Raw genomic sequence first — 14,937 nt, forward strand, 5'->3', positions numbered from 1 at the left:
CACCATTCTTGACTAATATATTTATACATGGGTCTACTTTGAAAGCTCTAGGTTTCGAAATTCGAACTTCATATGGTCGAGACCATGAGATCAAAGGTTTGAAACTTCAAATGGTTTAAATGGAGATAGTCATACAGCTTGGAATGTGAAATTTACCATTTTCTTCACTGTAGTACTATCTTGGAGTTTGTATATTTAATTACAGGGAGTGTGAGGGGTGCAGGGGGGGGGGTTGACCCTTCATAAATGTAAAATCATTTTTTTTTTTTTAAGTTTTGAACTTTAAGAACTTCATTGCTATGGTCTGACCCATATGAAGTTTGAAGTTTTTAAAGTTCGAGCTTCCAAAGTAAATCCCTATATGTATGTGTGTATAATATATATATATATATATATATATATATATATATATATATATATATGTATACAAATAGTGTAACCAACACTAGAACAAGTGATATCCATTTACATTATACACCTACAATGTAAGATCCAAGTAAACCTGGAAGTAGCACTTATATTAAACAAAGAAGCATGTTTATTTTTTGCTAACGCACAGGAAAATAAGAACAACAGCACACTTGACTTAACACAAAACATCACACTACCAATGATTTACTTCCATCAGCAATATTAATGTCTCTCACATTTCAACCAGGTTGGGGCTGTTTTTATAAGTCCTAGGCTGTAGTCCTCAACGAGGCTCCATATGCATCTCTATAGTCAAGGTGATTCTTCCACATACAATCCATGAGTTATCCCTGACTTACACTCCAATCTTTCACATTCCTCCAGTCAAGCTACAGTTCTCACCCCTTCTGGACCTCCAGTTAAGGAATGAATTTCAGGATTTTAGCTCTCTGGGCTATGTCCTTTAATGCAGCATTAATTAGTGGGTTGTTTACTGGCTAATACATAGTGTTTGACTGACTAAATGCTGAAAGAATGTTCCAACACCATCCTGCTGCACACACTTAAAGGCACATTACCCACTGTCTACATTTACGTGATGCAACTGCTTCCCAGAACAAAACCGGGTTTTTTTTACTCAGTGATGGGTTGTAGGCCTTGACAAACCATCATTATAATATAGTAAAAAAGGATGAAGGTATCGTGCTCACAGGTATAACCTTGTTCTGCCACCCATTCACCTAGACAGAAATTGTAATTTGGCATTATCAGTAACCAAACTTAAGTGCCAGCGTAATAAATAGAAATTCTGGTAATTAGGAGTGCTTTTTGAGTGAGACACTGTCTTTGAGTGGCTGAGTATCTCCTTTCAGCATTGCTAAATTTCCTGCAGATACAGAACCCAGGGTATTCCTCAGCGTGAATATCTTGGAATTGTATTGCTCCTAATACTGCCTTTACTGAACCGATTTATAGAATAAACTTTAGTAGACTCAGGAGTCACTAATAGAGATTCAGAATGCAGGACCTGTTTTAGTTAACTAAACATTCTGTCTGCTTTGAATGAGACCACTGAACTTTACAGGAGCGTTCACCTTTGTGAGAACTGTCAAAGGACAAACAATAGTCATGGAATTAGGCACAGACATTTTGTAATACCCAGATAAGTCCAAGAAAAGCTTTAGTCTGTCTTTTATTGGAGGTATCAAGCTGTTTTTATGGACTCTGGTTTCTTCTTGTAGTTTTATCACCTTTTCTTCGTATATACTATCCCAAATACTTGGCTTCCAATATTTTCACTTTACTCTTCTTAGTCAAGCTTGCTTATCTTATATAGGTTCTAGCACAGCTTATTGTCTGTTAAATGATACTCTCAGTTCTATGAATGAAAGACAATGTCATCTTGGTACACAGCAGCATATTATGAGGAAAGTTTAAATAGTTTATCCATTAGCCTCTGAAAGGCTGCTGAGTTTCCATGTAGGCCAAATTGTAGCACCGTGTACTGGATTACATTTTTAAGGGTTGGGATTTGTGTTCTTTTTCATTTGTTTGGCAGAGTGGAAAGTGATATCCTTTCATTAAATCAAGTGTTGTCAAATAGCTACCTTTTCCTAGGTTCCCTATCAGCCCATCAGTTCTGGTCATGGTCTAGTTATCAGTCTCAAAACTGCATTTCTATTTCCTAAAGCCATTATACTGTGATATTCCCTCAGTTTTGGAAACTAGCACTACTAGACTGCCCCAGTCACCCTGCAACTCTTTTATTACAGCTCATTTGAGAATTTGTAACTTCTACTCTTAATAATGGCTTCTCTCTGACTCTGGTATTCTACAAGATATTAGTCTAATTTCCCCTCAGGTGTTCTCTCTATAGTATGTTCTGTTAGATAAGTTCTCCTGGGCATTTCTGGCAATACTCCTTTATTGCTTAATAAAAAATTATCTTACTTCTTGATTTTGTACTTTTGGCAATGATTCATCCAACTCTACTTCAGGTAGAGATTCTCAGGTCACTCCAGTATGAACTTCAGCTTTCAAGCTTACTGCAAAATGATCTTCTTTCCATGGCTTCAGTACAATAATATTATAGATTTGCTCTGTTTCTATTTCCTATTATTTAAACTTGTACTTCATTGCAATCATTCTTTTAGTCAATGTAAATTGCCCCTGCTACTTGGCCAGAAATTTGTGGAGTTTATCTGGGTGTTTTATGACTTGGCAATTGCCCAAGACAGCAGTACATATTTCCTATATATATATATATATATATATATATATATATATATATATATATATATAGGTCTAGGTCAGAAGCTTAAGTTTTCAGAAACATGAAATTCATATTGTCAAGATGATATGATCGAGTTTCCAAAAACTTGAAGGGCCAAATTCAATAAAGCCTACACTAAGTGTACATGATATGTATTCAAGAACATTCTCATCACATTTTTTTGTTCTTTTTAGTCACTCAGAAAGATTACACTAAGTATACATGTAGTCTACACTTTGTGGTCACTTTTATGAATCCCTGTCAATATTTAAAGCTGCAAGAATATCAGCAGGAAAACTAAAATTAGGAGGAAGAAGGTTGTGAGTTATGTCTGTGTTATCTGTTCACTCAGAATGATGTACGCTTAGGGTACACGTTATTGAATACAGAGAACTTCAAAAAAACAACAATAATCTACCATTTTGCTATGTTTTTTGCAGGGCAGCAAGCCCTGTGTGTCTCCCACACCCCCTGCATATTATATATACCAACTACGAGATCGCACTACAGTGGGGAAAAGGGTAAATTCACTGATCCTCACTGTACCAAGCTCTCCATTCTAAAGCTTTGAGTTTTAGGAAATGCGTTCATGTCATCTCGACAATATGAATTTTGAGTTTCTGAAAACTTGAACTTCTGAAGGGGACCCGTATATATGTGTGTATATATATATATATATATATATATATATATATATATGTGTGTGTGTATAGATATATCTTATAAGATATATTTTATACATACATATATATATATATATGTATATATATATATATATATATATATATATATATATATATCTTTTGGTTCAGTTGTCTTTTGTACTTTAATGGGTACTAGTGGTGGGAGTCAAACCCCATGCTGCTGGTTCCTTTGCACATTCTAATATTGATGGCAGCAACGCAGAAGTTAGATCACATAGCCCCAGGCCATTAGAGTGGCCATGATAATTATAACAGAAAGCCAGGGGCATGGTCTTGTCATGAAAATAACTTATCTTGTGATCCTGTCCTGAAGGTTCAGTTACTGTTAGCAAAGAACAGAGTTGCTACAACATAAGAGGTCAACATTACACAATGCAGAGTGAATAGTTTTGTGCCCTTTTCAGTTTAAACACAACAGGATACAAGCAGATAAGCTGGCATGTTATTAAATAAAAAATGTTTATTTACTCTCACACGTTCTCCCAACAACTTTCTTGCAACTTTCATATATACAAGTAAATAGAAGAAAATGAAAACAGGTATATTAAAACATCAAAACAATAAAAGAGAAAAAAGGTACAGTACTACATTTTCACAAATTAACTTTACTGAAATGGGTACAACATCATCACCCCTAATCGGTCATACAGATACATATTTCTACCCTTAAGAACAAAACAAAGAAATGCGCTAAACTACTTTTGTTATCCTGTCATACTTGCTACAGAGATTGTAATTCTACTATCTTCTTTACCTTGACACATTTCTTTAATCACTCTAACATTAAATTAAAATAGTAAGAAAGAACAAAACATAGACCAGAAACTTTAAAATCACAATGCCAAGCTCAAATTTTTCATAACCAAAGTTAAAGCGGAGGAACATTATATACCTGGCCAGACCACACTACTACCCCACTGTCTTCACCACTCCACTTTTATCACCCTACTAATACAACCCTCAACCATTTGCTGAATCATATGTCATGTAACATACTTTCATTGATCTACCACAGAATTCTCAGAAAAAAGAAGTTATGTACTCACCATAACGTTTCATGTTTGTTGTCCAGTATCTCGCCTTCATTTTGCTCGTTGGTTCGGAACCGAGTATCGGTTCCAACTCAGCTTTATACTAAAGCTCGAGAGCTCTTTACTGGCTCAAGGCTGCCCTCTATCCCACGACGCCTAGCGGCAGATACCCAGATCTCATTTGGTAAGGTAATAACACTAGACTGATATGAGATCTGTGTAACTGAGAAAAAAATTAGACACAAAAATATATAGAACTATATACACATATGTACAAAAGGCACAAATCTTAAAGGCCCCAGAACAAGAGAGGGGAACAAGATATTGGGCCAAAAGACTCCTCCAAATAATCCAGGAAGGGGGAAGGAGGGAGGGACGCAAGAATGAAGGCAAGATACTAGACAACAAATGTGGAACGTTATAGTGAGTACATAAGTTCTTTAAGTTATGTTGTCCCATCTCGCCTTCAGTTTGCTGGTTGGGACAGCATCCCCAGCACCTACTTTCTTGGGTGGCTCAAGGGAATAAACTCTTCAGAACAGTGGAACCAAAGGAAGCCCTGTTCTGGGAGGCCACATCTACTTTGTAATGAGTAATAAAGGTATGAGGGTTAACCCATGTGGCTGCAGCACAAATTGAATCCAAAGGTAGTCTGGCTTGAAAGGCAGTAGAGGTAGACACAGCTCTAGTAGAGTGTCCTCAAATTTGACTTGTAAGGTGTTTATGTTGAGAGCTATAAGCGTAAGTGATTGTGTTTGTAAGCCATTTAGACAATGTTACCTTAGAAACTGGGACTCCTTTTCTGTTTTCCGCAAAGGATACAAATAGCTGGTCAGATTTCCTGAACTCCTTTGTTCTATGCAGATAGAAACATAACTGTCTATGTACATCTAGCTGATGGAGTTTATATTCTGCCTTGTTGCCATAATTTGGGAAAAATACTGGTAGCTCAATGGATTGATTTAGATTGGCTTCAGAACATACCTTAGGTAAGGAGGAGGGATTTGTTCTGAGGGAGACTCTGTCTTTGTGGAAGACTAAGTAAGGAGGACGAATAGACAGAGCTTGTAATTCAGAAACACTTCTAGCTGAAGTGATGGATACTATAAAAAGAGTCTTCCAAAATAAGAATTTTAAGGGACAAGAAGAAGCTGACACAAAGGGAGGCAATATTAAGGATGCTAATACCAAATTTAGATCCCATGGTGATGGAGGTTCTTTGATAGGAGGCCTTAAGAGGAATGTGCCCCTCAAAAAAGCTTTACACAATCTGTGAGACATAATATTTGAAACCTTAATGCCTATGTGAAAGTTAGAAACAGCAGCCAGCTGAACCCAAACAGTAGTGGCTGCTGCCCCTTGATTAAAAATTTCCATCAGGAATTTCAGGATGGATGAAATGGGAGCTGTAAGAAGGTCCAACTGTTTTTTGTTCACCCAAAAAGAAAATCTCTTCCACTTACTCGCATTAAGTTTTCTTGTAGAGCTTGTGTGCGCAAACACTAAAATATGTCTCACTGCTGGGGATAATTCTGGAGGCATGGCTAAGAATGGAAGGGGAGTAACCAGCTGTGAGCTGGAGAGTTTGGATGGAGAGACCCGGACTGATGAGTCAAGAGATCCGGCACTGGGTCTAGGATCCAAGGATCCTCCTGAAGATAAGCCCATAGGAAGGGGAACCATATCTGATGAGGCCAGTAAGGAGCAATGAGAATTATCTTGCGTCTCAACAGTTTTGCTTTCTGGATTATCTTCGGTATAAGAGGAAAAGGTGGAAAAGCATAAAGAAGTCCCAGGGGCCAGTCGTGGACAAGTGCATCCCTAGGTAACTCCCCCAGTTGCGGGATTAGGGCAAAAAAGCTGCTGCATTTCACATTGATGGACATGGCAAAAAGGTTGCAGCATGGCCATTTGCGAAAAATTTTGTTTGCAACTTCCTGTTTCAGGGACCACTCATGTGGCATTAAGACTGCCCTGCTCAGCTTGTCTGCTATCACGTTGGACTTTCCTGGAATATGAGTTGCAGTGAGAAAGCATTGAGAAGAGACTGCCCATTGACAAACTCTCTAGGCCTCTCGACATAAGGGGTAGGATCTGGTTCCACCTTGTTTGTTGATGTACCATACCACAGACATGCTGTCTGACTGAATTGCAATTGTCCCCAAAGGTAGATAGTTTTGGAATGCCTGCAACACCATAAGCACCGGTCTCATCTCCAGGACATTAATGTGCAAATGGTATTTATGATCCTGCCAAGTCCCTTGGAAGTTTGTCCCAGATAATGCCCCCCCCTACCTGGGGAGTATCTGTGGTCACAGTCGCTACTGGTTGGGAGAGAACAAATGGTCTGCCTACTGTCACCTGTGTAGACTGGATCCACCAACAAAGATTCTTTTTGCATGTGCTGGTTATCAAAATTTTGTGTGACATGGGTAACTCCTGCATGGACCATTGAGTAAAGAGAAGCCATTGTAGTATTCTCATGTGTAGATGGGCCAAGGGAACCAAGGCTATTGCTGCTGCCATTGAACCCAAAACCTTGAGTTCAAACCTGACAAACTTTCTTTTTCCTCAACAGGACTGATGCCTAATGGCGTAATGTTAGGACTCTTTCTGCGGGAAGTTTTGCTACCATGCTTTTTGAATTTACATCTGCTCCTATAAAGGTAATACGTTGAGAAGGCAACAAGGCAGATTTTTCAAAATTGACTGTAATGCCTAACTCTGAGAAGAGATGGATTGTAGTATCCCTTGCCCTGATTAGTAGATGCTCAGTGGTGGCAGTTAGGAGCCAGTCGTCTAAGTATAGAAACACCTGGAATCCTAGACGCCTCAGGCGAGCCGTGACCACTGCCATACATTTGGTGAACAACCTGGGGGCTGTGGTGAGACCAAAGGGCAGAGCTCTGAACTGGTAATGACCGGCCCCCAGCCGGAAGCATAGATATCTCCTGGAGCACCTGTTCATTTTGACATGATAGTACATATCCTGCAGATCTATCGAGCACATCCAATTGTCCATTCCCAGAAAGGGGAGTATGGACTGCAGTGTTACCATCAGAAATTTCTCCTTCTTTACTGACTTGGTTAGTGTGCTGAGGTCCAATATTGGTCTCCAGTCCCCTGTTTTCTTTGGTACTAAAAAAAATCTTGAGTAAATTCCAGATCCTGATTGGTTTGCGGGGACTTTTTGGATGGCCCTTTTTTCTAGCAACCTTTGGATTTCTAGGGTTGCTTGATCCCTTTGACTGGGTGGTATGTCTAGGATGGATTTTTGTGGACTGGGTGGATGAAAGAAGGGAATGATGTATACCCTGGATATGATCGACTGGACCCATTTGTCTTTGGTGATGTCTTGCCAGTCTTGTGGGTACAGTGATAGTCTCACCCTGTCTCCAGAGGCGGACAGGTGAGCCTCCTTTCAGGAGTGCTGGAAGGGCCTACCAGAGAATGTATCTCTGTCACCCTGGTTCTACAGACCCCACTGCCACGAGGACAGCGTCTTCCATTATTATTTCCCCATCTGCCCCTAGGGGAAAATTTGTCATGTGCATCAGACAAAGCTCCTTGTGATTTGCGGAACCACATCTTTCCGCTCTTCTGACCTTTGAGGTAAGGTGAAGAAGGGGCGGAAAAACACACTCCTATGGCAGATATAGTTTTGCAGTCCTGTTTGCATCTGGTGAGAGTTTCTTTAACTTTAGGCCCGAACAAGGATGAGCCATCAAAAAGGGGTGTTAGTAAAGGAAGACTTGAAGGGTTCAGCAAAGTCACAAAGCCGCATCCAGGAATGTCTCCTCAGAGCAATTCCTGTGCCTGCTGCCCTACTCACTCCATCAGCCACATATGAAATCAGGCGCATGGATGAGTTTGCTATGGAGGTTAAGGTTGCAAGTTGAGTCATTTGCCATCTCTGGGAGTGCCTCAACTGTAGCACCTTGGAGGGATTCTCCTAGCTCCTTGAGGAGATCCCTATGAAGTCTCATGAAATGAGAAAGATAATTCAGTGACCCCAGAGTAAATGCCACTGAGGAAAACATATGCTTCCCATATCTGTCCATCGTTTGAGATTCTTTGTTCAGTGGATGGACAGATGAAGAAGTTTCAGCTAATTCCTTCTTGGTGGCTGCTGCCACCACCACAGCATCTGCTGGAACACCTTTCGTAAGAAACTGCTTGTCCTCGGGGGCAGTGATAAACTTATTAGGCCTCCTCAGGACAGGGTCTAGTGTCTCTGGAGAGCCCCACGCCTTTCAACTGACTACCCCCAGTTGTTTGTCAAAAGGCAGAGACACCCAAGAGGTGGAGCGTCAAGAGCCAAATGCTTCTGGGTAAACAGATTCATCCTCAGGAGGGGATAGAGACTTCCATTCACCCCGCTGTTTAAGGCTCTCCAGGATGTCTGAAAATAAGACATCCTCAGAGGGTGAACGTGGTGATCCTTCCAAATCTTCTAAGTCTGTATCTGACTTGACAGACTCGGGGGAGTCTATATGCTTCCTCTTGCATGTATGCTTCTGAGAGATCTCCTCAGAGGGATGCTCTGGGAAAGGTCTTGGAAGAAGGTGTCTCCCCAAGGGGGTAACCTGAGGCATGGGCTCTCTGCACCTGGGCTGGAGAGGTGGAGTGGAGGTTGACAATGACCCCTTCGGGGGAAGAGTGTCTGGAGCTGAGGGTGGAGCAGACTCAGGGGGAAGCACACTCCTAATCACCTTGAAGTCACCTTGGTCCTGGGTCGAGATAGTCTCCAGTTATGAAGATCCCGGAGATCTCCCCCGCACCATGGATGAGGGCCGATGTTGGTGCTGAACTTACCTGAGCCAAAGCTCCAAGTGGGAGAGCCGGTTCCGACAAGGGTCTGAACCGACTCTCGAGTGTCAGCTCCCAGATCCTTGAACCGTGGTGATCGGAATGGAAGTCGGTACCGAAACACCAGATGTGATTCTCAAAACCAACAGCTCCACTACTATGACCTCCAGGCACTCTGGCTCTGAACTGGATTGAGTCAGAGGATGAATACCTGGTACAGAAGATACAGGCTTTGGCTCCACATCCTTTTGGGCTGGGCAGAATTTTTGCTAGGGCCGGTGTCTTAAGTAACCTCCATACCACACACTCTAAGTCATCATCTGATAGACTCCTGGAAGATTTCAGGAGTACACTGAGGACTTGTGGCTACCAGCCACGGATTGTAGTAAAAGGGACTGTGGCACCGAGTGTACAGGCTCCAAGGATGGTGACTGATCCCTTTTCTTTCGCTTGGACGGTTTCAAAGAAGCTGGTGGAACCAAAGAAGATTTGCCTTTCTCGGATCCAACAATCTTCGGATCTGAGACAACAGTAAGTGAAGCCAATTGCTCTGTTGGCTCAGAAGCCAGAGCCGATGGCAATTTAGAAATTGAAGGTTGCTGAAGGGCTTGTTCAAAGGGTCCCTTAAGAAGACCTCTGTTAATAAGTTTGTTCTTGCGCTCCTGCAGAACTCTTGCACTAAATCCATGACAAATGGAACAAGAGTCCTGAAGGTGCAAAGTCCCTAAACAATAAACACAACTGGTATGTCCATCTCTGATAGACATCTTCTGAGTACAGGAGTTGCATTTTTTGAAACCTGAATGTTTTTCTTTCGACATAATGCAGAAAAAACAAATGCAATAGTACACACAATAAGAAAAAACTTTATATATATATATATATATATATATCTAGGGAAGAAGGGGTTTGAGGAGAGTTTCTGACTGAAAAAGATGAACTCCTCAACCTGAGAGATGCCTCTGACTTAAACGATGCTCTGAAAACAAACAACAACAACAACAGAGAGAAGCCCTTTAACTTAAGTGGGCTATAGAGAACGAAGTACGGCAAACAGCTCCCAGATACTCTAACTTAAACAGAAAGGGGAAGCACCAGAAACAACACAGGCCTAGTAGGAGAAAAAACAAATGATGGCCCCCCAAAAAAAACACAATACAAGAAATGGAGTAGATAGTAAACAACACTAAAAGGACTTTAAGTAACTTTGAATAACTTTAAATAAGTTTTGGAAGAAAACATTTCTAAGTAAGAACAAATTTTTCTCAGCCTGAGCCAGCAGAGAGGAATCCCAAAGCTTCAAGTGGCAAATGAGATCTGGGTATCTGTTGCTAGGCGTCATAGGATAGAGGGCAGCCTCAAGCCAGTAAAAAGCTCTCGAGCTTTAGTATAAGGCCGAGTCAGAACCGATGCTCGGTTCCGAACCCAACCAGCAAAATGAAGGCGAGATGGGACAACATATCATTTAAAATTACTAACCAAAAAAACCATCCAACCTACAGCAAACTTTCTCCTTCTATTCATTGCCCATGCATTCTGTTCCTCCACCCTGAGTGTCATCACATCATCCATGCTTTAACCACTTGCCTGTTCTGTCTGTTTCTGACAATTGTCAGTTTAGTGACAGACAAGAGCACCATTAGTTTGATCTTCTTTCTCATTCTTAGAGTTCCAATTCCATGTCATGCTAAACACAGTTCTGAAGGCATTACCAATCTCTGCATCCATTCTCCCATTACCCTTCACCAGGCCTCTTTCCAGAATTCTATCTTACTCCAAATATAGGGCATGTAAGACAGGTCTGCTTTTAAAGTCTTACATTTATCACAGCTGGCATTTTGCATCAAACCTCATCTGTGGAAATTCACATATGCTGCATGTCCTGATTTAACCATAGCCCTTCAGAATTTCAGCCATCATATCAATCTCACTAAATTCTATTTACCCTTATCCCTCTGATTCGCACTTAAATGCCAAAAGAGTATTACATAGTATTTCCTGATGCACATCAGCTAACCCACAAGTGTTCATGTATTTTCTTATGCAGTTTCACAGCCAAGGGAGGTCTGTTCCCTATTCCAAAATCATTTTAACAACCTTCTTTCCCACATCTGTTATTTTTTACTCATTTTTCCATTATCTGATTCTGTGGATTAGCTGGAACCTCTAAAATACCACTTTTCTGAAATAACTGTTGTTGTTCTTTCAGCTTTTCCTGGTTAGGGGTCACCACAGCATAACTCCGGTCTGCTAATGATTGGCAATTGATTTTTATGGTGCTGAGGCGCCAGCTCGATGCCCAACCTTCAACGAAGGCATGCCCCATTTACACACGTCTTTCAAATGCCATTCGACCGCAGGGAGGACATGCAGACTCCACACAGAAGGTGCTCCAGCCAAGAATTAAACAGGAGACTCTCTTTCTGTGAGGCAACAACGCGACCGCTGCACCAACTCTTGAAATGTAATCCTTCAATCATTACTCCACAAATTACTGAAAGGCAACATCTTATACTCTCCCCTAACCAGCCCTTCTATTTTTTTTTATTTTTGTTATCAACATTTGATACAAACAGTATTTGTACTCACACAACCATCTGCTGATCTGTTGCAGTTCCTGGAAGTCAAAAAACAATTTCAAGCCTCAATACTTCCAGAGTAGCAATTAACTCCCTGCTAGAGACAATACAGAAGGCTTTCTAATAATTGGTTTCCCAGACATTTTGTCTCTGACTGCAACCAGAACTGTAAGATACAATCTTTATGGCACAATTTAATTTCAACTATTTTTCAAAGTTAGCTGGGGCTGAGATTAACCTCTTCTCTTCCAGTATCCTCTGTTAAACACATTTAATTCAGTTACAATACAGTCAAGACCCACTGTTGGTGCATTTCTAACACAAGCAACTTTACAAATACATTTTCAACACAAGCATCTATACAAATCAGTTTGATATTCAAATAACATACAATTCTTTACAAAATTCCAGCTAGCTGTGCTGGCATATGTTACACATCCACTTCTCCAGGCATAGTTCTCATCCGCATTATACCCAGCTTTTACTGTATTGTCCATTGACTTGCCCATGTTTCTAATTTCTATTTTCTACTTTATCCAACGTGTATATGGAACATTTTTCTCTGGACATCCACTGAAAATAAGCATTAACTCATTTTAACAAACCTGACTAACAAGGAAAAGCAAATAAATAGGTTAATCAGTTTTCTAAAGGAGAATTTGAAATGTTTATTTCTTGGTGCATTTAAACTTTGGAGCAACATGTAAATACTTTATTTTTGTGCATGATGATTTGTTATTAAAAGTAAATCTTGAAACTTTGAGGCAAAACACATGTTAAGATGTCAAGGTCATAGGTCTTCAATTAATCTGACAATGGTAGTACTTTGGAATCAACAATTTCCCTTTTACCTAAAAAAATTACAATTTTGTCATTACTTCTGAAAAGCAGAGACTTGGAAATAATGAACAGTTGTTCACATACACAGTGAGACTATGTGAGTGCTACTGATCATGTAATTTAATCTCTCAAATCAGCTTGGCTTTAAGACTTTTGACAATAGATATAGCTGCTGACTGCATGCATTTAAGTAGGTCATCCTTGTAACATGCATGACAGCAAGTTTCCCTCATGAGAGCAATGGTAAGGAACTGCTGACATTTACTACTGCAAAAATGCTTGTAAAGGTAGTCAGCCAATTGTTTGAGTGCTGATACAAGCAATCTCCATCAGTGGGTGTTTATCAGAGGCAGCCAGGAAAAAGTTTTAAACAGTGCGCCATTAAAGGATTAAATGACAAAGCACAATAGATTCAGCAAATGTAAAATCCACACAGCAATTAAAATCTTCAGTTACTTACAGTGTGGGCTTGTGGGGATACCAATTTTCAGTGCACTGAGGTTGGACAGCATTCGATGAAATTCAAAAGACGGTACAGAAGTTTGGATTCCAGCCTCTGATTCATATAACCTGTGCCAAAGAAAAAAGTAGCTTCAGAAAAAAAATGTAAGAACTAATTCAGGAAAAGTAAAATGCCTTCTACCCTACCATTTTGCATGCTAGTTAGATACATAACCTGACCATAACATGGATTAACATATTTTTACTTTTGTGAATGTTCATACTTTATAAAGCAGTGTGTCACCTATTTTGACACAGATCAGCATGTTCAGATAAGAACTGCAGGCTATTCACTGCTAGCCATGTGCTTTGGGTACCTAAAACATGGCAATAAACCCAGAACTCCAATTCAATAATTGTCAGTCTCATCCATGCTCCTTAATGGAATTTTTTAGACAGGGAGAGCTCCATTCCCCTATCATGAGAAGCAGAGCCCCACCCACTTTTCTGTGATAAACAGCAGAGTCCCACCCAGTCCTCTATGATGAGCAGCAGAACCCCACCCAGTCCTCTATGATGAGCAGCAGAACCCCACCCAGTCCTCTATGGTGAGCAGTAGTGTCCTAGCAAGTCCTCTATGATGAGCAGCAGAGTCTGATCTAGTCCTTTATAATAAACAGTCTCACCCAGTCCGCTAAGATGAACAGCAGAGTCCAACCTAGTCCTATGTGAAGAGCAGTAGCACTGTATCTAGTCCTTTATGATGAGCACCAGAGTCTCACTCTGTCCTCTGTGATGAACAGTGGAGTCCCACTCAGTCCTGTATGATGAGGGTACTAGTCAAGCCTCTGAAAGCAGACTTTGAGGCAAAAATAGCCTGCAAAGCTAAGGATAACCATAAGGCATGTTTTGGTTATGTCCACAATCTTAAGGGCAACACCCAACAATGTGCAGAATTAGTTATAGATGGCATCACCTATACTCAGCTGGAGGACAGAGCAAATCTGCTGGCTGGCAAATTCAGCTCAAATTTCACCTCCCTGTCACCCCAGTTCTTCCACAAAAATATTCTCCACCACTTCCCCACCAGTTATTACCCAAGAACAGGTTATTATTGCACTCTCTAAAGCTAAAAACATGGCTTAAATAGGGCCTTACAGTATACCAGGTTGCATCTTAAACAGCTTTAGTCAGAACTTATCAGGTCCATTAGGATTTCTGCTTAATTACAGCCTCCAGACTGGCTTTGTCCTGACAGAGTGCAGAACAGCATCCCCCTACATAAAGAGGGACCATCGACTGACCCAGGAAATTACAGACCCATACGTTTGACTAGTCTTATATGTCAGGCCATGAAAAGAATAATAATGGATCTGATAAATAACATTGGAACACTGGACTCGACCCAATTTGGCTTTGTCAAGGGCAGGTCAAGCCTACTGAATATGGTAGAATTCTTTGAGAAAGTCACAAAGGCCATGGGTGAATGTAAAATAGTGCACACTGCCTACCTCAACCTGGCCAAGACATTTCACACAATTCCCCACTTGTGTATTATAAATAAACTCACAAAAATGAGCATAAATCCTTATGTCACAAGATGGATAGCCAATTGGCTCACAAGCAGGACCACATGTAGTTAATGTGGGTGAATCCAGATCCAGCAAGAAGCCAGTTACTAGTGATGTGCCACACAGGGCTCAGTACTGGCACCCCTCCTGTTTGGAATACACTTCTCTGACATCAAGCCAAATGTGGAAGGCCTCTAGATGAGAAAGTCTGCAAGATAGGGGCAATCACTGAATCCCCCAATGATGTAGCTATCGTTCAGGAGGGTCTAGATTAGATAA

At 40.7% G+C, this 14,937-nt stretch overlaps 1 protein-coding gene across 2 annotated transcripts in view; it reads right to left on the bottom strand.

Moving 5' to 3' along the window:
* LAMC3 (laminin subunit gamma 3) overlaps positions 1–14,937 on the bottom strand; it is a 4,228,426-nt gene that overhangs the window by 1,867,755 nt on the left and 2,345,734 nt on the right. For both annotated transcript variants that reach the window (XM_044058389.1, XM_044058388.1), the window contains one exon: positions 13,107–13,216. In XM_044058389.1, the coding sequence (XP_043914324.1) occupies positions 13,107–13,216 (110 nt within the window). The remainder of the gene's footprint in view (positions 1–13,106; positions 13,217–14,937) is intronic.

Source organism: Protopterus annectens, chromosome 16.part0 (genome assembly GCF_019279795.1).
Source record: "Protopterus annectens isolate FY-2018-M chromosome 16.part0, PAN1.0, whole genome shotgun sequence".
Classification (NCBI taxonomy): Eukaryota; Metazoa; Chordata; order Ceratodontiformes; family Protopteridae; genus Protopterus; species Protopterus annectens.